Raw genomic sequence first — 27,461 nt, 5'->3', positions numbered from 1 at the left:
TATTCTGTTTGGGACCCTCTGGGCTTCTTGAACCTTTATGTCTTTTATGTTGTCTAGATTAGGGAAGTTCTCAGCTATTATGGCCTGAAGAATGCTTTCTTCCCCTCCCTCTCTTACTTCCTCTGGTAAGCCAGTAATGAGTATATTATTTCTTTTGAAGTCATCCCATAGGTCTCTGTTGTTGTTTTCAGTATCTCTTAATCTCTTTTTAAGATCTCTTGCTTCTTTTTTAGTTGTCTCTAATTCATCTTTGATCTTGCTTATTCTGTCTTCAGCCTCATTTATTCTATTCTCTCTGCCCTCTACTTCTTTCTGGAGTTCATCTATTTTGTTACCCTGGTCTGATACTGTTTTAGCTTGTTCAGCTAGTTGTGTTCTTAGCTCAGCTATTTCAGCTTTCAGCTCTCTAATAACCTTGAGATAATTAGTGTTTTCTTCCAGAGTCTCATTGGTTGTTTCTGCATTTCTAATGACAGTTCTTTCAAACTCTTTACTCACTCCAGAGATTATTTCCTTAACTAGTATTTGGATGTTGACCTCATTATTTTGTGTTTCACCCTTTGGAGGGCTTTTAGCTGGACTCTTGTCCTGGTTCATTTCTCCAATATTTCTTCATGTTGGCTTAACCATTTTATATAGTATGTAATGAGGTCCCTCTCTCAGTACTTTCCAAATTACAGATCACTCTTTCCTGGATTGACTTGTGTCTAAGTAAGGTAATTAAAGGGTTCACAGTTGTGGAAGTTGACAGTTGTTTCAATAGTATTTTAATCCCTGAGTTGGAGCCCAGTGCCTTAAAAGCCTCTTTTGTTCTTTTTCTTCCCTCTAGGCTATGGGAGCCTGAGGGCTTTTAAACTATAAGTAGGCTTCTTAGCTTAATCACTGACTCCCGTGATTTGGTGGGTTCCTGAAGTCATACTAGTCCCATCTTGTTGCAGTTCCAGGTGGTCTCCTTTGGTATTCCTAGTTGACCCCCTAATATGCTTATTTATTATAGTATAGGAAATTTCCTTAATTTCCATAGAATTAGATGATCACTCCTTAAATCAATTTTAACTAGAAACTAGCTACACAGTGACAGCCTAAGGATTTGGAAGAGAATTTATCAGTTAGACATTAAGGTCAGAGGTGAATTTCAAAGAAAAAAATTCAAAATGTTCTGTACTATGGTAAGCTGTTTTAGATGCCTTTATACCCTTTTAATCTTGAGGAAAATAAAATGTGCCCTTCATAACAGAACTAGTCATTTCGTGTCATTGTATATCAGCGAGCCCAGAAGTCAAAGGTTGCTAGAGATTTGAAAAGTATTAAAATAGTAACTGTATTATTTTGAAGATAAGCAAGAGGATTAACTTAATATATTGCCCAGACACAGTGAAAGAGAAATCAGAGTGTACTTCAACATTTTTTCTTTTGCCATGACATCTACTAGGCTAGAAAAGACTGAGCTTAGTGAGGTTTAAATTATCCATTTGCTTAAATTTCCAACCATTATTAGAAAGTTAGGAAAGAACTTTTTAGAAATTTAATTTACATATTGATTGGTTTTTTTTCCACTTTATTGGGAAAATAAAGTCTTAGTTGTTGCCACACAGATACTACCTCTCCTCTCACTGTAATATCTGCAAGACACTCTCCCAACCTAAGTCTTTTTCTGCCATCATGCCCCAGACCCTCAATGTCCCTCTATCCAATCCCTTTCTCTCCTTCCCCAGAATCCTTTGCTTTGGAGCAATACACCATACCCAATCCATTTCCCTTATGTTTTCCACTCCTTTTCCTTGCTTCTTTTTTTTTTTTTTAATTATTTTTCCCTTTTGTTGCCCTTGTTGTTGTAGTTGTTGTTATTGATGTTGTTGTCATTGGATAGGAGAGAAAGAAATGGAGATAGGAGGGGAAGACAGAGGGGGAAAGAAAGATAGACACCTGCAGAACTGCTTTACCGCCTGTGAAGTTACTCCCTGCAGGTGAGGAGGCTCGAACTAGAATCCTTATGACAGTCCTTGCTCTTCACGCCACATGCGCTTAACCTGCTACACTACTGCCTGACCCCTGTTCCTTGCTTCTTAATTTCCACCATATTCATCCTTCTCTTCTGGGCTTACTATATATTACTCAACTATATATATTTTGATTTAATGTTTTGTTTTTAATTATTTAAACATTCAGAGCATTGCTCAAACTCTAGCTTATAATGGTGCTGGGTTTTGAACCTGTGAGCTCAGAGTCTCAGGCATGAAAGCTACTTGCATAACGATTATGCCATCTCCCCAACCCCCTTACTCAACATTATACCTTCAAGGTCTGTCCAAGGTGTGACAGAGGAGATGACTTCTTTATTTTTAACAGTTGCATAATTCTTTAAGTGCATATTTTGCTTTTTTTTTTTTTTAAATCGGTAGGTAAAAGGCTGTTGCCATCAGGAAGGCTTCAATTTTAGTGATCTTTTTCTCCTTTAGATACTGTTTGGATGACCAAAAAGCACTGGAAAGAGACGGGGGATTTTCGGAACTTCAGTCTCGTCTTATTCGTTATGAAACCCAAACTACTTGCACCAGAGAAAGTTTTCCAGTACCTACTGTGTTGAGCCCTCTTTCCTCTCCTGCAGTTTTATCAGAGCCTGCAAGTGTCCCTGATGGAGAGACTCTCCAAAGTGAACTCCGAACTAAAGTGTCCCAATTGAAAAGAAGGTCAAAAGAGCTGAATTGCCATAATCCTAACAAAAGGTGATAAATTAAGTGCATTAACAATGTCTGACAAAATATTTTTACGCCTAAGAACATTTGTTTAGTAGATAAGTCTTTTGCATTTCTAGCTACTTCCTTAGGTTAATCCTTCATTTTATGTGAGCTTTTGATTATGCACATTCGTTATGAAAGGAAATGACCTGGAAAAAACAAAGTGTGCCTTTGTATGCTAATAAATGCCCATATTATTAGCTGAGCTTTCTCCTCAGCCAAGAATGACCCCCCCCCCAGTTTCCATATATTCAACCCCCACTGGGTCCTCCTCTGCCATCATGTTCCAGGACCTGAACACTCCCACCCACTGCAGAGCCTTTTACTTTAAGAACAACATTGTAAAAAGAGTTGTTTGATAATTAATGAAAAAGAGAGAACAGAACACCATTCTGGCACATGTGCTGCCAGATGAGAATCTAGTGTCTTACCTACAGTGCCAGCTCCCATGATGTTGGGATACTTCTTTAAATTTCTGATCTCTTATTTATTACTAAAAAAAAAAAAAAAAAAAAAAAAAACATGTTCCTGAAAATAAAGTACCTTTGAATTATCAGAACTAGAGGATGTAAGATCATATCTTCTAAAAAGAAAAAGTTGATTTAAACAATTTAAAAGACTAGAGCCAGGTTTATTCCTAGTTATTTTAAAATTAATTTACTTTGCATAGGCAGTTAAGTAAGTATAGGCTTTATTTTCTTCACTAAAAGTATAGATTAGATTGATCTATATTTTACACTGTTCAGTTTTGACATACAGCAGTGCCAGGGATTGAGACCTCTGGACCATTGGGAATGCAAGTCTGGTATACTACTAATGCAGTATCTCCACAGTCCCGTTAAAAATATTATTTTGGGGGCCAGGCAATGGTACACCTGGTTAAGCGCACACATTGCAGTGTCCAAGGACCCAGGTTCAAGCCCCCAGTCCCCACCTGCAGGAGGAAAACTTCATAAGTGCTAAAACAAAGCTGCAGGTGTCTCTCTGTCTCTCTTCTTCTCTATCTCCCCCTCCCTTCTCAATTTCTCTCTGTCTCTATCCAATAATAAAGAAAGTAAATATTTAAAATATATATATTATTTTTATGACCACAGTTTATGATCACAGTTTATTTGTTTTGCTGGAGCACCACTCAGTTCTGGCTTGTGGTACCTGGGATTGAACATGGGGCCTTGAAGCCTTAGACATAGAAATCTTTTGCATTTGCACTATACCTTATCCCTACCCCCATTAAAATGATCTTAGTAGAAAATTGTATACACTTAGAAGATGAATATGATTCTAGAATTCAGCAGTTGGTATGTCATAGCTAGTTTATATGAGAGATTGTAAATTGGCAGGGAGAACTGTAGTACTACTACTACTTGTCGCTTTTTTCCTCCTACCTATAATTGTCATAGTGATTGCTTGTTTAAAGCATTATTGCCAATAAAGTCTATTTGCTTTTCTTGAGATTATATTTCAGTGGATATGGTTGTAATATTTAGGATAGAAAATGAGGCTCACTGTTGACTTGCTTCATCTATGTGTTTGATATTTTCCCCATTACAGGCTTGTAAAATCAGAAAGTTCAGATTCTCTTGTTTCTCAGAGAAGCGGTAGTAGCAATCCTCATCGTCATGCAGCGGTGTCCAGAAAGCCACAGGCAGAAAGGCCATCGTCTGTGACTTGTCCCTCTGTTCCAGTTCTTAGCTCTGAAACTCCAACAGGCACTCCAAAGACCAGTTCAGGACAAAAAAGTGCACATGACTCCAAGACATCAAAGCAAATTAAAGAATCAAGATCACAGAAGCATACACGGGTAAAGATATATTCCTCATTACTCTTAGTTCTAAATAGAAAGAAATTCTTTTGATGTATTTGAAATACATGGTACAGATATATGAACAATATGAAACAGTATCTATAATTTACTTTAAAATTGTAGGCGGTATTGGGTGCTGGGCGGTAGCACAGTGGGCTAAGCACACATGGCATAAAGCACAAGGACCGGCATAAGGATCCCGGTTTGAGCCCCTGGCTCCCCACTTGCAGAGGGGTCACTTCACAAGCACTGAAGCAGGTCTGCAGGTGTCTGTCTTTCTCTTCCCCTCTCTCCTTTCTGTCTTCCCCTCCTCTCTCCATTTCTCTCTGTCCTATCCAACAGCAATAACAGTAATAACAAGGGCAACAAAAGTGGGGGGGAAGCCTCCAAGAGCAGTGAATTCGTAGTGCAGGCACTGAGCCCCATCAATAACCTTGGAGATAAAATTAAATAAAATTGTAGGGAGTACTCATTTAGCCATAACTGATCATGGTTGAAGCTGATTAATAACTATATCCAGATAGGAATCTGTGAGAAAAATGTTTATTTCTCTGTTGAAATTTTCCCTTTAAGAAGAAGCAAGTACTTATTTATACATCAGTGGTGTGTGTGTACCTTTTATGCTCAGAATTCAGTATAGGCATCATTTAAATTCTTTTCTTAACATACCAAAGTGTAATTTTTCCTGTTGATTGATATTATCTTATAATATCTGTGGTCTCTTCTCAATTGTTTTGTCTTAATGAGTTTTGGTTCAGCACAAGTGATCATGTGATTCACAGAATTGAATTCTAAAGCTGAAATCACGTTTGTTGTATCCTTTCTATTATGTTCTATTGAAGATGTTGAAAGAAGTAGTTACTGAGACCCTGAAGAAACACAGTATTCCAGAAACTCATGAATGTTTCCCTGCGTGCAGCCAGCGTCTCTTTGAGATCTCTAAGTTCTATCTAAAGGTATACTGTCTTCTATATTAATTGCAAACATGAGGTCTTGTTCTAATGTTTAATTCATGATTTTAATATATAATATATCTTGAGGCTCATTATGGGTCCAACCCAGGTTCAAGCCCAGCCCACAGAGCATTGAAGGAAGCTTCAGTGCTTCGCTCTGTCCTTCTCTCCTCTACCCCCCACCCCCACCACCCAGGCCTCTCTCTCTCTCCTCTCTACATCTTAAAAAAAAAATCCCTAATTGGTAGGTCAGGGAGAACTAAATCAATTCAACTGGTAGAGCCTCTTAGGTGCTTAGACTTTAAAGAAGCCAGTATCATAGGAAGTTTCTAATATAGGAAATGCCAAAACATAAAGGAATAAAGACAACTCTGAAAGACCAGAAGGCTATAGAAAACTTCAGAAAATAAGTAACTCCATGTATAAGGAAAGCTAGAACAGGAAGCCCAAATGATAGGTCACCAGTTGATAGGTATGGCATGTATCTTGTTATTTGCTCTGATTGGATTGGCACCCTGGCACCACCTGGCAATGCAGTAATATCAGGAAAAACTCTAGTGATACAGCTATCTCCTTCTCTCTTTTTCTCTCCTCTATATAAAATACAGAATGATAAAATCGGCTGAGTGACAGTGAAATCTTGTATGTATGAGAATCTGAGACTATGAAAGAAGTCATAATAAAGCAGAATACTCCTGTAACTATATAGGACATGAAAGTTCCTGGAAATTAAAATTAGATCTGCCCAACAGGAAGGCTAAAGACAGTTACAGTTAAGAAACTCAGTGAGACTGAAGAAATGGCTGAAACATGGAGGGCTTTCATGCCTAAGATTCCTAGTCCAAAGCTGGCACCACATGTACCAAAATGATCTTTCTTTCCTTCTGCCTCATGTGAGACTCTCTCATATGTGTATATATAATCTTTAAGGAGGAAGGAACATACTGGAATATAAACTCAAAAGAGCTTTCTCTGATTCCATGACACTCCCATGTGGAGGCACACACCCCAACTGATAAGCTCTTCAACCCCTATGTCATTTTTCTTCAGGTTGGTGCTTCTGAGAACCTATTGATGGTGGTAAAAGAGTAATTATTATACTTATTTAATCTCACTGATATTTGTAGATTTATTTAGGATAATCTCATTTATTAATAATGACTTATTCACTATAATTTAATGTGCAAATTATCAAATGCTTTATTGTGTCATGCTTAGGATCTTAAAACTTCAAGAGGCCTATTTGGAGAAATGAAGAAAACAGCAAACAAAAATGTTGTACAGGTAAATAAATTACTCCCAAGAAACTATATTCAATTTAGTGTTACTCTATCAGAGGGTAGTTATGGTACTTTTATACCTGAAGTAAGCATTAGTAAGTGATTTTTCTGTCTGTCCTGTGTATATTCTGCAAAACGATAATGAACTCTTCAGCAGCATTTATGAGACACTGTTCATAAAGAGATTCAGAATGACTTAAGACAAAAGAAATAATTGGGGGCCAGGTGGTGGCACACGGGTTAAGTGCACATAGTACGAAGCACAAGGGCCTGTGCAAGGATCCCAGTTCAAGTCCCCAACTCCCCACCTGTGGGGGGGTCACTTCACAAGTGGTGAAGCAGGTCTGCAGGTGTCTTATCTTTCCCCATTCTGTCTCCCTCTCCCCTCTCACTTTCTCTTTGTCCTATACAATAAAGTGGGGGGGGGGGGGGGGAATGGCCACCAGAAGCAGTGGATTAATAAAGCAGATACCAAGCCCCAGCAATAACTCTGGAGGCAAAAAAAGAAAGAAATAGAAAAAGAAATAATCTAGAAAAATCTGTTTAAAGTGCTTAGTTATTCCTCCCTTTCTCTTTTTCTTCCTTTCTTTCTTCTCTCTCTCTCTCTCTCTCTGTCAAAAGACAGAGGCATAGAGAGAGTAAAAGAGGAAATAGCACCAACTTCTTCAGTGCAGTGGGGTCTGGGCTCACACCTGAGTTATACATATGACAAAATGGCACACTATCCAAGTGAGCTATTTAACAGGTCTATTTTTGATGCTATGTTTTGTTTTTTCTTACTGTTGTTTGGGGGTTCTTTTGTTATTATCATCATTATCATCACTACTACTGCCCCAGCCCGCGGGGTCGTCAAACGGAGACCCTAGGAAGGGGAGTGGGAATGGGGTAGGACAAGAGACGCGAGAAATGGAGACAAGACAGGAGTCTGATCAAGTCTCGTTTATTGAAAATTTTCATGTGTATTTAAGGATGACTAAGGTTGGGGAGGGTCTCCAGTAAACAGGGTTGCTATGGTTACCTAACCTTGGAATGCTCTTTCCTTGCCATCTATGGTCATGCCTGTCCTGCTAATTGTGGAGCTATCCCAGGAAGGAATGTAGCTGCAGAGGTTAAGTAAACATCCCTAGGAGGTGGGTGAGGGGTGGTCTTACTGTGGTCTTACTGCCTGCATACGTGTCAGACAGGCTTATGGTTGATGGAGATTTTACACAAGATGGAGTAGCCTGTTCCTCAAAACCAAGGTCCCTGAGGGGGCGGCTTCCCGCATGTCCCCCTTTTTATTACCATAGAAAAAATGGAAGAAGCCTAGGTGAACCACGCCTTTCTTAGGCTACATGTCGTGCACGTCTCTTTCACAATGGTTCCTTACCCATCACTGAAGCCCCAGCAGCTATAATCGGCTGAGGTTTCCTATCTTAGGTTGGTAACCAGGAAGGTTAAAGTGACAGACATGCTAAATCCTGTCATTGGCAAATGGGTCCCTGATAAGTGGATCTCCCCTTACCCATCATGGGGTATCAGAGCAGCCTTGGCCCTGTCCCTGTCTTAGGCGGGGTTATCCAAAAGAAGGCCATTAATTTTCGGCCAGGCCTCTGTCGGCTAAGTCTAGCCTGTGGTAGTGGACCTGTATAGGTTTTGCTTGAAAGGCTTCCACTTGTTGTTTTACTAAACTGGTCAGTTTTTGGGGATCCAAGGTCTGAAAGAAAGGAGGAGTAACAGGCCTATGAAGGGTCCTAGCAAGGAAGGTAGAAGAGTTGTTAGCCAGGGAGAGGTGGAAAACCAATTTTGGAACCAGTTCTGCTCTTGCTCTCTTTGTCTCTTTCTACGTTCTAACCCTTCCCTAACCTTAGCAATAGAGTCTTTGACCACCCCAGAGTGATCCATATAGAAGCAACATTTTTCTTTTAGGGCTAAGTAGGTCCTCCCCCACCTCTGCAGTAAGCAGGTCTGTTTTGTAAGGTAACTTTTGCTAGGGATGTAATCTGTCTCTGCAGTGACTCAAGACTATTTGTGGTGGAGTCTATAACCTGTTGTAATTTGACATAAAATTCATGGGAGGAATATATAGAGTGTCCTAGTGCACCACTAGCAAGTCTAAGGGAAGCAGTCAGTGGATGTGATGTCCAGGGGAAGAAACACAGCACGTCTGGTCCTCTGGTGGTCGTCAGCGCCAACTGATGAAATTCTTCTTCTTCATAGAGGGTCAGCTGTGGAACAAGTGAAACTAGGAGGCAAGGACCAGGTAGAGAAGAATTGACATGAAAATATAGGGTGGTGTACCAAAACACAGAAGGTGCATACACATTAGGTGAGGTTCCTTGAACATAAGGAATATTGGGAGAAAAGTGAGCGGTCAATAGACATGCAAGGATGAAGTCAGCAGTGGTAGGTCAGCAGAAAGAGAAGACTTGGATAGGTTGGTGAGGTTAGCTAGAGTATATACTGTCATGGTGTCTTTTGTGGTAAGGACTTGTCAACAGGGACTCTCTGGATTTTGCAAGAGCAATAATGTCATCCACCATAATAAAAGGAAAACAAACATGGACATCCAGTGTTGAAAAACAGAAGAAAAAGAATATGTCTCTGTGACTGGAAAGGTGGGTGGCTTTGTCAATGAGATACAATAAATGGACAATTCGAATTTTTGTAAATATTAAGAAGGTTTAGTATAGTTACTTCATTGACACTTTAGCCAACTGAATATTGGGGGGTGCATTCCCCTTCTTTTTTTTTATTAATTGAGCTTAAGGGTTTTAGTTTTTCTTGTTTGAGCTGTAGCCCACATAAATTTAGAAAAAATACCAACTGAGAAAAAAAAAGTTTTTGTTTACTAAACATGGGCAGGTGAGTTACACCAATCTGCCAGAGAGCATTGGCTTTTATCAATGGAGATTAATTTTAAAAGTTTGAATAGCAGGATCTTAATTAAACAATGCAGGAGCCAGTAAAGTGCTCTCACTATGGCAGGTCAAGCATTACAATTTTAAGAGGCTTGTAAAGAAATGAGAAAAATTTTAGGATATGAGTGACTTTAGGAGTCATCACACACCCATAAATTTAAAAAAAAAATGTTTAGTTTTAAATCTTACCATATGAGCAGTCAGTTTTTCATGTGCAGATGTACCTATAATTATTTACTTAGGGAGAGAACTTGTACCAAGTTAATTGATGATCTAATGGTTAGAATTGGTTTGAGTTATTTTATATAATCTTAGAAGGCTCTTGATTAAAATATACCAATATGTTATAGAAAGTCAATACATAATGTGTTGACATGATAAAATGTTTACCATTTTTTAGCATTATTTTAAACTGATTAGACAGTTTAAGCACACTATTACAACTTAGTTTACTAAGATCTTTACTCATCACAAAGCTATCATGAGTAAGCATAGATATAAAACTCTTAATAGATTTTGTTCCTTTAGAACTCTAATATGGCAACTTAAAAGGCTAAAATAAAACCTCATAGCTTAAATGTTCAAAATAATAATTTTGTTAAATCAGGATTTGTCAAAACAAATCTATCAGACCAGAAGCACCATGTATTACCTTAATTTATCAAGAATAAACCTCTGACAGTGTCTTAAAACAAGCCAGATGATTTTTTACTCTCTAAAAGAACTAATTAAGGTTTGACATGTAGAATCTGTACTCTCAAAAGCCAATTATTTGATAATAATTTTTGTAGTCTTTCTAAATAGGGGAGTTATCTCAGTAACAACTTTATCAGAAGGAGTCACTGTAAAAGCAAAAGTAACTAACTCATGAGTAAGATAAAAAAAATCTCTTACCAAGTTTCAAAATAAAAGTTTTAACTGGAGCATTTTTGTCTATATCAGACATAAAACTCTCTTAACTTTTTACCTAGTCTCTCTTATGTTTTAATATCTAAAGTTCTTTCTCAGGGAAACCAGGGGCATACTTCTTGAATAAAATGTAAAAAGGTTAGCTAAAACATCTATATAGCTCAACATTAGGCCGTCCCATATTTATTTGATGTTTTATTTGGAAAAAAAATTTTTTACATATTTTATTTAAATTAAACCTCATTTATCAGAGCAACATCTTCAGGCATAAACATAACCATTGTGTTATCTTTCTCTCACCCAGGCCAGTTTTACTTCTTTAGTTGAGGAGGTATTTTTAAAACATTTATCTATCACAGTCAAGATCTAGACACATCCTCAGTGTGTGGTACCTAATTTTAAGAGGCTCTGTTTTAATTTTAAAGAACATAAGTTTAAAAGTTATCTTTTTAACCTCCTGTAGCAATTTTCATAACCAGGATCTCTAAACCAAATTCAGTTTGACTAAATTTTTCTTTAAACTTTAAACAAACTCTAATTACTTAGAGAGTTAACACACATTAGTGACAATGCTTCTCGGAACATCTCTAGTGTCAGACAAATGTCAAATTTGCTGTGGACCAATATCCACAAAACAGTTCACAGGACATTTTGGGGGCCTTCCAGAATGTGCTGGAACTTTTTCAGTTAAATACATAGATAATTTACATATCAATTTGGAGAAGAAGAATTGTCATGTTAAATACTTAAGAATTTTACTTTAAATCTTTAGCTGTCTTAGCAAATGACTTTTTACCTTTATAAGGTTACCACATAAGAACTGTGTTGGAAACTTTTTTTTTTTTGAGTCACTTAAACAATTTTAAGTAAAATGTTAAACTTTGTTAGGATCTTTGCTTATCACAAAGCTATCACACCCTTAGGGCAGCTATGAACAAGGGTGGGTACACAATTTATCTTTTACTTTGATTTGGATAGGTAACTTAAAAGGCTAAGATAAACCTTATAGCTGAAATGTTCAAAATAAATTTTTACTGTTAACATTTCTTTTAGATGACCATTTTGCACTAAATAATTTTGTTGAATCACATCTGTCAAATGAAAAATTTTTATCAGGCCAGGAATACCATGTTTAACCCTTTTTTCCTGGCAAGACCACTGCTCTACCCAGACTGGGTTATTAGAAAGCCAGTCCAAGAAAACAAACTTTAGTTACTTAGGGGTTAACACACCTTAATGAAAACAAGGTTAGCACACAGACTTAAAACAGACATTTTTGGTGAAAAGAAATATTTCTCTTTGAAAAACCGCTTTGGTTTTTGGATTCCTAACTCACAGACTCTCTACCCCCCCGCCCCCCCAGGGGCATTAGTGGCTAGGGAATGATTGACTGGAGTCTTTGCCAATCTGTGGAGCAGTAGCTCTGTGCCGTGATTGGCTGTACAGACAGAACAGGCGGGCTTAGTGTACTGCCACGCAGAGAAAAATCTTTGGAAGTTCTTTTCTGGGCTAAGGTACATTTTAGAATTTTAAAGAAGCAAATCATTAAATTTGTATCAAAAGTGTCTGCTGGTTCTCTGATTAATAGCTTTTAAGTTAGAGAGAATGTCTTGTTTGATTGATTTCATTCTTTAAAAAATAGCTTGCTAGCCAGATAAGATCTCACTCAGAACTGGTTTACACTTTGAGAGTTCTGGCGGCAGCCAGAGGAAAAAACTGGATGTTTTTGGCTGGCTAGTTTTAAGAGTTTTAAGCTGAGTGACTAACTCCTGGTGTTCAGTCTCTGATTTTATTTTATTTATTTATTTATTTATTAAATTTATCTTTGTCAATAAATCTTTGTTGTTATCGGTGGGTTGAGAAATAGGGGAGGGAACTGAAGGAGGGGGAGGCATCAAGGTTGGAATTAATCTAAGCCTCCTCAATAATAGGGGATTTTTTGATATGTTTTGTGTTAGTTTTAACTGACAGATCTTCACAAGGAAATTAAATCTGGGGGTGGGGTCATTGGGAAGTTTTTTTTTTTTTATATTTATTTTATTTATTTATTCCCTTTTGTTGCCCTTGTTTTATTGTTGTAGTTATAATTGTTGTTGTCGTTGTTGGATAGGACAGAGAGAAATGGAGAGAGGAGGGGAAGACAGAGAGGAGGAGAGAAAGATAGACACCTCAGACCTGCTTCACCGCCTGTGAAGCGACTCCCCTGCAGGTGGGGAGCTGGGGTTCGAACCGGGATCCTTATGCCAGTCCTTGTGCTTTGCGCCATCTGCGCTTAACCCGCTGCGCTACAGCCCGACTCCCCATTGGGAAGTTTTTATGGACACTTCCCGTGGCTCCCTGTGAATGAGTAGGAAGTAAGCCCATATCTTTAGCCGGCAAATCTTTAGAAATAAGGACTTCTCCTTTACTAATAAGTTCTGTAATCTCTCAGGGTCAAGGTCTGACTCTAATTACTTCATTTATAAGATTCAAATAAGAAAAGATAGTAACAGGGACTTTTTCCGGTCTCAAAAAGTCATCATACTCTTTTATTGCATCTCCTACTTTTTTCTATCTTTTTTCATCACTAGATCTCTCTTGGGGAAGCCAAAGGCAAATATCTCTAAGGAAAAGGAAAACATGAGCAAGATCTTTTTTCTTAACCCTTACTCCTCGCGCCTTGAGTGAGTCTTTAAGACTCTCAATAAACTTTTCCTGTTTACTGATTTCTTGTCCTATGATATAGCCGTCCGCTTCTCCTCCAAGTCTCTCCTTCGAACCGGGTGTGTTCGCGGCGACCTCTTGATTAGTGAAACAACTGCAGTCCTCTTTTCTGATCAACTGCGTTCCTCACTGGATCCCCCATGCCTTGGGCCCCACATCTGGGCGCCAAACTGCCCCGGCCCGAACGGAGACCCTAGGAGGGGGAGTGGGAATGGGGTAGGACAAGAGATGCGAGAAATGGAGACAAGACAGGAGTCTAATCAAGTCTCGTTTATTGAAAATTTTCACGTATATTTAAGGATGGCTAAGGTTGGGGAGGGTCTCCAGTAAACAGGGTTGCTATGGTTACCTAACCTTGGAATGCTCTTTCCTTGCCATCTATGGTCATGCCTGTCCTGCTAATTGTGGAGCTATCCCAGGAAGGAATGCAGCTGCAGAGATTAAGTAAACATCTCTAGGAGGTGGGTGAGGGGTGGTCTTGCCTGCTTACGTGTCAGGCAGGCTTATGGTTGATGGAGATTTTACACAAGATGGAGTAGCCTGTTCCTCAAACCAAGGTCCCTGAGGGGGTGGCTTCCTGCACTACTACTACGATTATTGTTGTTGTTGTTGTTGTTATTATTATTATTGTGTGTGTGTATATGAGAGAGAGAGTAGTGTTGTTTTTGTTTTCTTTGCTAGAGGTGTTATATCGTTGGTGCTTAGTGCTAGCGTGGTTCCACCACTCCTAGAGGATTTTCTTGAGAGAAAGAAAGTTGCCACACCACTATTCTTGAAGCATCCCCACACAGGTGTTTCCATGTGGTGGTCAGGGTCTTAAACCTAGGTCCACATGCTTGGCAAAGTGTGTGCTTTACCAGGTGAGACATCCTTTATTTATTTATTTATTTACTTACTTATTATTGGATAGAGACAGAGAGAAATTGAGGGATGGGGGAGATGGAGAGGGAGAGAGACAGAGAGACACCTGCAGCCCTGCTTCACCACTTGTGAAGCTTTCCTACTGCAGGTGGGAACCAGGAGCTTGAACCTGGATCCTTGCACACTGTAGTGTGAGCACTTAACCAGGTGTGCCACTGCCTGGCCGAGTGAGCCGTCCTTTGACCCCTTGTATAATTTCTTTTCTGGTGACCTTTTGAAAACATATTTTCTTTTTTTTATTTTATGTTTTATTTTTTATTTTCCCTTTTGTTGCCCTTGTTGTCTTTTTTATTGTTGTTGTAGTTGTTATTGTTGTTGTTATTGATGTTGTTGTTAGATAGAACAGAGAAATGGAGAGAGGAGGGGAAGACAGAGAGGGGGAGAGAAAGACAGACACCTGCAGACCTGCTTCACCGCCTGTGAAGTGACTCCTGCAGGTGGGGAGCCAGGGGCTTGAACCAGGATCCTTAAGCCAGTCCTTGTGCTTTGCGCCACGTGCGCTTAACCTCTGCGCTACTGCCTGACTCCCTGAAAACATATTTTCTATTAAATAAAGTGGCAGAGCAGAATATTCCTTTGGACCAGTGAGAAGAGCAATATTGTACTCTGCATTGCAAGTCTTAATGTATTCTTCGTTTAGGAAAAAAAAAGGGGGGCTTAAGATAAAATTAGTCTTAAATTTTTTATGTTCCGAAGGCTGGATTGGCAATAGCACACCTGGTTAAGTGCACAAATTACCATGTGCAAGGACCCGGGTTCAAACCCCTGCCCTCATCTGCAGGTAGGGGTGCTTCACACGCGGTGAAACATGTCTGCAGGTGTCTTTTGAAGTCTCTCCCTCTCTGTTTTCCCTCCTCTCTCGGCTTCTCCGTTCTGTCAAAGGTAAATGAAAGAAGGGAGCAAGGAAATAAAGTAGGAAGGAAGAAAAGAAAAAATAAAATGGTAAAAATGGCCACAACAAGTGATGGGTGTGTAGTGCTGGCAACAAGCCCCAGTGATAACCCTGGTGGCAATAAATAAAAAAATTAAATTAAATTAAAATGTTTGGGGCCAGGTGATGATGCACCTGGTTAAGTGCACACATCATAGTACACAGGGACTCGGGTTCAAGCCCCTTGTCCCCATCACTCTCAATTTCTCTGTTTCTATCCAGTAATAAATAAAAAGGGTTTTTTTAAAAAATGTTTTCTTGATGTTACTATTTTAAATGTTTTCCCGTAATCTGGCTTAACTATGTCTTTTTCTGTCACTTGTGTTTTTAAAAGAAATATGCTATAGTCATTTTTCTTTTTCTCTCCCTAGGTGATTGAATGGGTATTAGAAAAGTCAAGAAAGAAATAAAAACAGAATCGTGAACAACTGAAAATTAAGAAGAACTACACTTTACTTCATTAGTTTGTAAATTATAAATATTCTCCAAGCTTTGTTCAAAGAACAAATGTTATATTTCTAAAGAACTTCCAAAACATCCTGTATTTATGTAACTTTCAAGGATGCTCAGTGAATTTCTAGTTGCACACTTATTTTATGTTTCTAACTTATCTTAATGTTTAAGTTGATAATTTTATACCTGTTTTTAAAATGTTGTTGTGGGTTAATTTTAATTGTTCCAATAAATGGAAAAGATAATTCTTTAATTCCTGGTATATGTTATATGTTTTTTAACTTGAGCCTGTTTAATTACTAGGTCTCAAGCCCAATGATATCTTAAACTGATGTTCATTGAGAAAATTCTGTCTGATGACTGTTTGGGGAGGCAGTTTTATATCTCCTCAATGTATGTGTTAGCCCATCTTACCAGAGTGCCCTTGCCCTCCAGGACAGAATAGCCCCCCTACCTGCTATGAGCCATTACCACACCTCCCTCTGTGACCACTGAATAGCAATAATAGGCCTTCACCCTGTCCGTTTCCTTGCTCTGCATGCTAAATCCCACATACGAGCTCTTCCATCTGCTATTTGAGTCTGTGCCACTTCTTATGTATTTTAACAGCAGGATTTATTGGATAGCTTTGGAGCCAGACAACATTGGTACAAAAGTCCATCTCCCAATAACCCCGTCCTGGAGGTACCACTGTTAGAACAAGCAATCAAAAGGGGAGAGCAGAAATGGTGAAAAGAAATTATGGTAAAAAAAAAAATGACAAAATAGATTTCCAGACAATAAAAAGAAAATATGAAGAGAAAAAAAATTCCAACATTTCTCCCATCAAATATTTTCAAAATCAGAGTCATACATGTGTATATGTTAACACTGCCCACATTGCACTTAACAATATGTCATGAATTTTATGTCATTTTTTTTTCTTTTCATTTATTTCTGCCTCCAGGGTTATTGCTGGGGCTCAGTGCCTGTAGTACTAATCCACTGCTCCTGGAGGCTTTTTTTTTCCATTTTGTTGCCCTTGTTGTCATTATTGTCATTGTTGCCATTGATGTTGTTGTTGGATAGGACAGAGAAATCGAGGAAGATGTAGAGAGAAATATAGACACCTGCAGACCTGCTTCTCTGATTGTGCAAGTGGGGAGCCAGGGGCTTGAACTGGGTTCCTTAAGCCAGTCCTTGCGCTTTGCTCCATGTGCACTTAATCTGCTGTGCTACTTTCAAATATATATGTATATATGAATGACATTGAGCATGAGAATATTTTCAACACCCATTAGAGCAGATAAAAATTTAAAAACTTGACAGTATACCATGTCTTAGTGACTATTAGTAGCATTTGAAAATCTTGATATTGTTGGTGGAAATGGAAATTTCTATCATTTTGAAAAGTACTTGGGAGTCAGGCCGTAGCACAGCGGGTTAAGCACAGGTGGCACAAAGCACAAGGACTGGCTTTAGGATCCCAGTTCAAGCCCCTGGCTCCCCACCTGCAGGGGAATCACTTCACAAGTGGTGAAGCAGGCAGGTCTGCAGGTGTCTTATCTTTCTCTCCCCCCTATGTCTTCCCCTCTTCTCTCCATTTCTCTCTCTTATCCAACAACGACATCAATAACAACAATAATAACTATAACAATAAAATAAGGGCAACAAAAGGAATAAATAAAAAGAAAAAAGTAAAAAAAAAAATCTTTTAAAAAATGTACTTGACTTACAAAATTCAGTTTACACATAGTAATATAATTCAGGGGAATGTTATGCATGTACAAACTATTGTATTAAACTATTGTATTTACTGTTGAATGTAAAACATTAATTCCCCAATAAAGAAATAAATTATTTAAAAATAATAATAATAATAATTCAGACATTTCACTATTTCCTCAACATTGAATTAAGCATACCTGTCTACACAGGGCTCTAAACAGCTCACCCAGTAGAGCACATGAAGGACCCATGTTGGAGCACCATACATAGCACCAGGAGAAGCTTCATAAATAGCGGAGTAGTGCTGTAGTAGCCTCAGTCTCTCTCTTTCCCCCTCTCCCTCTTTTTCTCTCCCGGTTGATCCCCAGGCTCCCCACCTGTAGCAGAGTCGCTTCACAGGTGGTGAAGCAGGTCTGCAGATGTCTGTCTTTCTCTCCCCCTCTGTCTTCCCCACCTCTCTCCATTTCTCTCTGTCCTATCTAACAACGAATGACATCAACAACAATAACCACAGCAAGGTCAACAAAAGGGGGAGGATGAAAAAAATAAAAGGAAGTAAGCTCTGGGAAACAAAAAACTTTTTTTTCTTTTTTGCAACACCCTTCTCATTGGTTCCCTGCCATAGTGCTTGCCCCCTTGCAATCTGTTCATTTCAGCAACCAGAAAAATCATAATTAATACTGCTCTTACAATAAAACCTTCTGGAAGTTTTTGCTTATTCTTTGTGTGAACAACCATGTCCCTGTAAGAGTGCTTTTTGACCCACTCTCCTATCCCTGCCCACCGTGACTTTACTTTCTGCGACATTTCCCGTTGCACATTTGGCAGCCACCACACTGGTTCTTTTGGTACCTCATGTTTGTCACATGCTTGTCTAAGGACCTTTGCAGCTGATGATTCCTTTAAAAAAAAAAAAAAAAAAAAAAAAAGACCAGAGCACTGCTCAGTTCCATCTTGTGGTGTAGGGTATTGAACCTGATCCTCAGGCATGAATTTCTTTGTGTAAGCACTATACTATCTCCCCCACCTACAAACAAAAAATCTATGCAAAGACTTGAACTTCAGTTCTCAAGCTAGATTTCAAGTAGAAACAATGGAAATAACCTATGAAAAAACAACTTGCAAGATTTTCATACAGTGGAATACTAACTCATCAATATAAAGGAGCAAACTATCAAAGTATGCAACAACACGGATGACTCAAAGCCTTATGTTGTGAGGAAAACATCTGGAATGTGAAGTTTTAAAACTGGCAAAATAGCTCACTTGGATAGTGTGCTGCTTTGTCATGTGAGTGTCCCAGGTTTGAGCTTGGCTTCTACTGCACTGAAGGAAGCTTCTGTGCTGTGGTTTCTCTTTCTGCCTCTGAGAGAGAGAGAAAGAGAGAGAGATACTGAGTTTCAAGAAATGATAAATATAAAGAAAACAAAGGAAGCCTGGGTTAGATGTTAAAATGGTTGACTGGGAAGTAATAGAAGAGAAATAAACTGCTATAAATGCTTTATCTCAGAGGCTGGGCCTTGGCACACTGGGTTAAGTGCACATAGTAAAAAGCACAAGGATTCTGGTTTGAGCCCAGGCTCTCCACCTGCAGGGGGGTTGCTTCTATCTTCCCCTCTCTGAATTTCTCTCTGTCCTATCCAAAAAAAATAAAATAATGGCATCCAGGAGCAATGGATTCATAGTGCATGTAGCAAGCCCCAGCAATAATCCTGGAAGCAAAAATAAATAAATAAATAAATGTTCTATTTCCTGATTATGGTAGAGACTATACTGGACACACATTTATTAACAATATACTCAAGTGTTGCGTGTTGTATATACTATGGGCACTAAAACATTCTCTGAGGAACTTAACAGAGTCATCTGTGATTTTTTTTTTATTAATTCCACTGCCTTAAGCTTCATGTGCCTGTTAACCTTTCAGTTCTAGTTTCTAACCACTGTCATCACCAAGTTGACTGATGCGCATTGCTGTAGCTTTGCTTGCTGAGCCAGGCCAGTGCACCTTAGAACTGTGAGTAGGTGGTGGGCAGTGAAGTGGAGTCCTGTGGGGAAGCAAGAAAGAACATAACGGCATTGTGGGGGAAACAATAGCTCCAATTCATTTTGTTCTGTTGAAATTACATCCCCAAACTAGACCAGTAACTATGGCTTGGAAAAATTTTCAGTCAATTCAGTTGGTCAAAGAAATTGTTTCCTAAAATTTTAGATGCCTTACTGGAATTCCAAAACTCAGCTTCACATTTTTTTTTTTTTTTAACTTCAGGGCCTGAATTCTCAATAGGGTTAGAGGTTTGGGCTAGAACTTCTCTCATTCCAGCAACAGAAATAAGGGTTTTCCATTGCCATCCAAGCTTTCCATAACCAGGTTCTGCCTTCACTTGACTTGCATGGTGTACTTGTACTTCATGCCTTCAACCTCACCGCCCCAGAGCCTTGCCCCACTAGGGAAAAAGAAAAACAGGCTAGGTGCTGCCAACATCCATGTCCAGTGGAGAAGCAATTACAGAAGCCAGACCTTGCACTCTCTGTGTGCCTAAAAGAATTTTGGTCTGTACTACCAGAGGGAGGAGATATGTTAGGGGAAGATGAACAGAGGACTCTGAACTCCAATGCCATAAGGGCCCACAGAGAGAAATGGAAAAAAAAGGAAGGACATCCAGAAGTAGCAATAGGTGTGAATGTGACTTAGAAAGGAGGGGAAGGGGGATAGGCAGTAGCACAGAGGGTTAAGTGCACAAGGTGCAAAGTGCAAGGACTGGCATGAAGATCTTGGTTTGATTCCCCAGCTCCCCACCTGCAAGGGGGCAGGCTTGCTTCACAAGTGGTGAAGCAGTTCTGCAGGTGTCTTTCTTTCCCCCTCTCTGTCTTCCCCTCCTTTCTCAATTTCTCTGTCTTATCCAACAACAGCAATAACAACAACAAACAAGGGCAACAAAAGGGGAAAAATAGCCTCCAGAGCAGTGGATTCATAGTGCAAGTACTGAGCTCCAGCAATAACCCTGGAGGGAAAAGAAAGAAAGAAAGTACGGGAAGACACGACCATAAAAAATGGTCAAATATATATATTACAGTCAGCTCATATCTGTAACCTTGGAAGAAAGTACTGCAGTTTCAAATGGAGGGGCTGGGGATACAGAACTCTGACGGTGGAAACGGTGTAGAGTTATATGCTTGTTCTCTCATAATTTATAAATATTAAGTCACTAATAAAATTTTAAAAATGAAAAGGTTTAAAAGATATTTCTTTTTTAATTTATGAGAAAGATAGGAAGAGAGAGAAAGAACCAGACATCACTGGCAGCACTCACTCTGGCACATGTGCTGCAGGGGTCGAACTTGAAACCTCATGCTTGAGAGCCAAAGTATTACTGCGCCACCTCCTGGACCACAAGATATTTCTTTTTTTAATAAATTCTTTTTAAAAAAACATTTTTAAGACTTCTTTATTATTTATTTATGAGAAAGATAGGAGGAGAGAGAAAGAACCAGACATCACTCTGGCACATGTGCACCGGGGATCGAACTCAGGACCTCATGCTTGAGAGTCCAAAGCTTTACCACTGCACCACCTCCCGGATCACTTAACCCAGTGCCCCTCCCCTACCTGGGCCCTCTATGGACATTTCTGTTCTAGTTTGTTTGTTTGTTTTTAATAGAAAGTCAGGCAGAGTGAAGGAGATCACAGCACCAAAGCTTCCTTCAATGCAGTGGAGGCCAGCCCTGAGTCTGGGCGTGCACATGGCAAAGCAGCACACTGTGCTGCCTCCACATGCTAGTTTGTGTGTGGACATTAAGTTCTTAATTATCTCGGGCATTTGCCTAGGAGTACAATCACTGATTTACATATAATTCTGTGTTTGCCTTCCTGAGAAAATGGAAGATTGTTTTTCCCAGTAGTTGCACCATTTGACATTTCAGCAATGTCTTAGCATTCTAAGCATTCCACATTTTCACCAACACTTACTGTTTGTCTTTTTGGGAAATTGTACAAAGTGAGAAGCAGTATCTGATTGTGATTTTTTTACTTGTATTTCCATGGTAACCAGTGACGTTGAACATCTTCCCATGTGCTTGTTGGCCATTTTTCATTTGTTACTTAGAGAAATGTTCACTCAAATCCTTTGGACTTTTTTTTTTTTTTAACACGGGATATCTGTCTTTTGACTGCTGTGTTTTAAGTATTCTTTTTTATATATACAATTTCTTTTTAAAAAATATTTATTCCCTTTTGTTGCCCTTGTTTTATTGTTGTAGTTATTGTTGTTGTTATTGATGTTGTCATTGTTGGATAGGACAGAGAGAAATAGAGAGAGGAGGGGAAGACAGAGAGGGGGAGAGAAAGACAGACACCTGCAGACCTGCTTCACCGCCTGTGAAGTGACTCCCCTGCAGGTGGGGAGCCAGGGGCTTGAACCAGGATCCTTAAGCCAGTCCTTGCGCTTTGTGCCACACAATTTATTTTTTTAAAAAGTTTTTAAAATTTATTTATTAGAAAGGTAGGGGGAAAGAGAGAGAAAGAACCAGTCATCACTCTGGTACATGTGCTACTGTACTAGGGATTGAACTCAGGACCTCATGATTGAAGTCTAGTGCTTTATCCACTGTGCTACCTCCTGGACCATAGTTTTAAGTATTATTTATATATTCTTGATTCTGGTCCCTTGGTAGATGATTTATATATATTTTCTCCTAATCTCTGTGTTGTCTTTTACTTTATAATTAGATCTCTTATATTTTTTAGTCTATTATACATTGAGCTGTTTTTATTTTTTCACATGATGTGAAGAAGGAATCTATATTTTATATATTTTTCAAATTTATTTTTTAATTATTTATTTATTTGTTATTGGATAGAGACAGACAGAAATTGACAGAGAAGGGGGAGATAGAGAGGAAGAGAGACAGAGAGACACCTACAGACCTGTTTCCCCGCCTGTGAAGTGATTCCCTTGCAGGGTGGGAATAGGGTCTTGAACTTAAGTCCAAGTGCATGGTAATATGTAAAGTTTACCAGGTGTGCCACTGCCCAGCCCCTGGTCTTGTTTCTTGAGAATAGAGTGAGATCAAGGTACTCTTCTGCCATTTATGATATTTTAATTTTAATTTTATTTTTTATATCTATCTTCCATTTTGTTGCCCTTGTTTAACATTGTTGTGGTTATTACTGTTGTTGTTATTGATGTCGTTGTTGTTGCATAGGACAGAGAGAAATGGAGAGAGGAGGGGAAGACAGAGAGGGGGAGAGAAAGACAGACACCTGCAGACCTGCTTCACCGCTTGTGAACCTCGAACCGGGATCCTTAAGATGGTCCTTGCGTTTTGCATTACGTGCGCTTAACCTGCTGCGCCACCACCAGACTTCCGATATTTTAATTATTTTATCTTTGTTGCAGTCATGTGGTGACAGGCATAGACCCAGCACAAGACACGTGCTCTAGCACTGAGCCACCTTACCAACCTAAGAACAAAGCTTTATTTCTATATCCCCACACCCTGCTCCAAATCAATAGAGGATTGCGATCATCAGACAGAATGGGAGAGCAGAATGATTCCGCTTGCTGTGGGAACTGGAGGCCTTATACATGGGAGGGCTTCCCTCAATGGATGGGCTTAAGTGCTTGAATCTCCACCACTCTTGTCTTTTTTTTTTTTTTTTTGCCACCAAGGTTATTGCTGGGGCTCAGTTCCTGCACTATGAATCTACTACTCCTGTGACCATTTGGCCCCCCTCCCCACCCTTTCCATTTTTATTTGACAGAACAGAGAGAAATTAAGAGAAGAGTGGAGACAGGGAGAGAAAGGTAGACACCTCCAGACCTGCTTCCCTGCTCATGAAGCATCTTCCCAGGGGGTTGGGTGGTGTTGAGCACACACATTACAGTGCACAAGGTCCCAGGTTCAAGCCCCTGGTCCCTACTTGCAGAGGGAAAACTTCACAAGCGGTGAAACAGTACTGCAGGTACCTCTCTCTATTTCCTCTAGCCAAAGGAAAGAAAAAGAAAAAAAGCATCTCCCCTGCAGGTGGGGAGTAAGAGCTTGAACCCGGGTCCTTCTGCATGGCGATATGTATGCTTAACCAGGTGAGTGGCAGCCCAGCCCCTAACTTTGTACCTCTTAGGTATCCTTATTTTTCACGATTTTGCATTTCTGCCTGACTCTTCTTGCTGTGACAGTATCTGAGCATCATTGTTGTTTCCAGTCATAATATTCCCTTGTGAAAAAGCCTCCCTTCATCCACAGAAGTGATGAATAGAAGATAAAAGGCCAAAATAGAGGTTCCTACTGCTGTTCTATCATCAGGAAAATGTGATTCATAGCTTCCTTGGACCTGGCTTAGTTATGTTAATGAGGCATTAGACTTACTCCCCCTTGTGAGATCAAATTTAATGTAATTTAGAAGACCACAGGTGATGTGTAATTAATTTCTAGCCATATGTTCAAATAGCTACATTAAGACATTTTAAACAGATTAGAATATTATTCACCATTATCAGCACATTATTTATAAAAAAGAAAAATCTCTGTTTAAAATGTGCACTGGTAAGAATTTCCCGTAATATAGAGGGGTTTTAAACTCATATCTATGGTCCCTGGTCTCATTCCCGAAATGTAACTGATAATTGTTAAAAGTGTATCCTTCTAGGGGGCTGGGCAGTAGCATACCAGGTTAAGCGCACATAGTGTGAAGCTCAAGGACCGCGCAAGCATCCAGGTTTGAGCCCCCTGCTCCCCACCTGCGGGGAGGGGGGTTCCTGCAGGGGGGGTCCCTTCAGAAGAAGTGAAGCAGGTCTTTCTCTCCCCTTCTCTGTATTCCCTTCCTTTCTCAATTTCTCTCTGTCCTGTACAGCAAGAACAACAGCAACAGCAGCAACAACAATGGGGAAAAAGATAGCCAATGAGGCCGGGTGGTGGAGCGCCTGGTTGAACACAAGAATCCAGGTTCAAACCCCTGGTCCCCACCTGCAGGGCGAAAGCTTCACAAGTGGTGAAGCAGGGCTGCATGGGTCTGTCTGTCTCTCTCTCCCTGTCTCCCTCTCTCTCAGTTTCTTTCTGTTTCTATCCAATAATAAATAAATAATATAAAAAGAAAGAAAAAAGAAAAAAAAATATGGCCACCAGGAGCAGTGGATTTGTAGTGCAGGCACCGAACCCCAACAAGTATATATATTTTTATATGAGTGAAAGCACATTAAACAAATTTTTTTCGGTTCTAATTTTATTCTTCAAGATCACTGCAATTAATACAATATTCATGAACTGATTTCACAATCAGAAAAATAATGTATTGTATTTACTGTTGAATGTAAACCATTAATTCCCCATTAAAGAAATTTTAAAATATAATAATGTGTAAATAATATAATTACCAGAAATAAAAGTTAAGTGATAAATAACCATAATAGTGATGGAAAAGATTCTCTAGGTTTGAAGAAAGAATATCCTAAACAGGGAAGAAGAAATTATTTTAAACCCCCAATACCTTTGCTTCTAATACTTGGTTTCACTGATAGAAGATCACACACAAGGGGTCGGGTGGTGGCACAGCAGTTTAAGCATGTTAGTATGAAGCATAAGAATCCACTCAAGGATCCTGGTTTGACCCCCTAGCTCCCCACCGGTAGGGGGATCACTTCACAAGTGGTGAAGCAAGTCTGTAGGTGTCTCTCTCTCCATCTCTCTCTCTCTCTCTGTTTCTGTCTCTTTATTTTTCTCTGTAAAATTAAAAAAATAAAAAATTAAGAAAATAAAAAAAAACTAGTATAGTCACACGCCCTTTGGAATATAACTAAAATATGCCTACTAGCTATCTACAAAATGGAGGACCACACACCCCCCCCCCCCGTGCCAATTCTTCATCTGCACTATTCCAGCCTTTAGGTTCATGATTGTTCAACAATTTGTTTGGCTTTGTATATTAACTCTCTTTTCAACCTCCAGGTTCCAGATGCTAGCATGATGCTGACCAGACTTCCCTGGACAAACAACCCCACCAATGCGTCTTCATTTTCTTTTTTTTTTTTTTTTTTTTAAATAATTTATTTCTTTATTGGGGAATTAATGCTTTACATTCAACAGTAAATACAATAGTTTGTACATGCATAACATTCCCCAGATTCCCATTTAACAATACAACCCCCACTATTTCATACATCATTTTTCATGGACCTGTATTCTCCCCACCCACCCACCCACCCACCCCAGAGTCTTTTACTTTGGTGTAATACTCCAATTCCATTTCAGGTTCGACTTGTGTTTTCTTTTCTAATCTTGCTTTTCAACTTCGGCCTGAGAGTGAGATCATCCCATATTCATCCTTCACTTTCTGACTTATTTCACTCAACATGATTTTTTCAAGGTCCATCCAAGATGGGCTGAAAACGGTGAAGTCACCATTTTTTACAGCTGAGTAGTATTCCATTGTGTATATATACCACAACTTGCTCAGCCACTCATCTGTTGTTGGACACCTGGGTTGCTTCCAAGTTTTGGCTATTACAAATTGTGCTGCCAAGAACATATGTGTATACAGATCTTTTTGGATGGATGTGTTGGGTTCCTTAGGATATATCCCCAGGAGGGGAATTGCAGGGTCATAGGGTAGGTCCATTTAATATATTGCTGTAGCTCTTTCAGTAGAAGTTTGATGTATTTAGATGGCTTCTCATTGGGTGCATAGATATTAATAATTGTTAAGTCCTCTTGATTGACTGATCCTCTGAGCATTAAGTAGTGTCCATTCCTATCTTTTTTAATCTTATCTATTTTAAAGTCTATCATGTCAGATATGAGAATAGCTGTTCCTGCCCTTTTTTGTGGGCCATTGGCTTGTATGATAGTTTTCCATCCTTTCACTTTAAGTCTGTGTTTGTCTTGTTGAGTTAGGTGAGTTTCCTATAGACAACATATTGTTGGGTTGTGTTTTCTGATCTATCTTCCTACTCTGTGTCTTTTAATAGGTGAATTCAGGCCATTGACATTTATTGATATCAAAGATTGAAGATATTTTAACGCCATTCTTGTAGAGTTTTAGAGTGTTTTGATATATGTCCTATTTGTGGTGGTCTGGTTGTTTATAGGAGACCTTTCAGAACTTCTTTCAGGGCAGGCTTGGTGATGGTTGCTTCCTTCAACTGTTGCTTGTCTGAGAAGGTTTTGATGCTTCCATCTAGTCTGAATGACAGTCTAGCAGGATATAGTATTCTTGGCTGAAAGCCTTTCTCATTGAGCACTCGATAGATATCTTGCCATTCTCTTCTGGCCTGTAGTGTTTGTATGGAGAAGTCTGCTGCTAATCTTATGAGTTTTCCTTTGTAGGTGACTCTTTGTTTTTCTCTTGCAGCCTTCAGGATCCTTTCTTTATCCTTATTCCTTTCCAATCTAAGTATGATATGTCTTGGTGTCTTTAGGTCTGGGTTAATTCTGTTTGGGACCCTCTGGGCTTCTTGAATCTTTATGTCTTTGGTGTTGTCTAGACTAGAGAAATTTTCAGCTATTATGGCCTGGAGAATGCTTTCTTCCTCTCCTTCTCTTTCTTCCTCTGGTAAGCCAATAATGCGTATATTGTTTCTTTTGAAGTCATCCCATAGGACTCTGTTGTTGTTTTCAGCATCTCTTAATCTCTTTTTGAGATCTCTTACTTCTTTTTTAGTTGTCTCTAATTCATCCTCAATCTTGCTAATTCTGTTTTCAGCCTCATAGATTCTATTCTCTCTGCCCTCTACTGCTTTCTGGAGTTCATCTATTTTGTTGCCTTGCTCTGATACTGTTTTAGCTTGTTCAGCTAGTTGCCTTCTTAGCTCAGCAATTTCAGCTTTCAGCTCTCTAATAACCATGAGATAATTAGAATTTTCTTCCATTTTCTCATTTGTTGTTCCTGCATTTCTGATTACAATTTTTTCAAATTCTTTACTCACTCCTATTATTATTTCCTTAGCTAATGTTTGGATGTTGAACTCGTTTTGTGCTTCACCCTCTGGAGGAGTTTTAGCTGGACTCTTGTCCTGGTTCGAGTCTCCAATATTTTTTCTTGTTGTTTTAACCATTTTATATATGTTAACAGTTTTTTCAGTCCCTGAGTTGGAGCTCAGTGGTGTAAAAGCCTCTTTTATTTCTTCTATGGGAGCCTGAGGGCTTTTAAACTATCAATAGGCTTCTT

General features: G+C 39.2%; 1 protein-coding gene across 5 annotated transcripts in view; it reads left to right on the top strand.

Moving 5' to 3' along the window:
* Positions 1-15,845, top strand: part of MTBP (MDM2 binding protein) — an 80,527-nt gene extending 64,682 nt beyond the window's left edge. For all 5 annotated transcript variants that reach the window (XM_060195652.1, XM_060195653.1, XM_060195654.1 and 2 more), the window contains 5 exons: positions 2,460-2,726; positions 4,290-4,539; positions 5,385-5,498; positions 6,714-6,779; positions 15,511-15,845. In XM_060195652.1, coding sequence (XP_060051635.1) covers positions 2,460-2,726; positions 4,290-4,539; positions 5,385-5,498; positions 6,714-6,779; positions 15,511-15,549 — 736 coding nt within the window. In that variant the 3' untranslated portion in view covers positions 15,550-15,845. The remainder of the gene's footprint in view (positions 1-2,459; positions 2,727-4,289; positions 4,540-5,384; positions 5,499-6,713; positions 6,780-15,510) is intronic.
* The last annotated feature ends 11,616 nt before the right edge of the window (positions 15,846-27,461 follow it).

This window comes from Erinaceus europaeus, chromosome 1 (genome assembly GCF_950295315.1).
Source record: "Erinaceus europaeus chromosome 1, mEriEur2.1, whole genome shotgun sequence".
NCBI classification, from domain to species: domain Eukaryota; kingdom Metazoa; phylum Chordata; class Mammalia; order Eulipotyphla; family Erinaceidae; genus Erinaceus; species Erinaceus europaeus.
The sequence above is the reverse complement of the archived record's forward strand: the minus strand, read 5'-3'. Positions and strand labels throughout refer to the sequence as shown.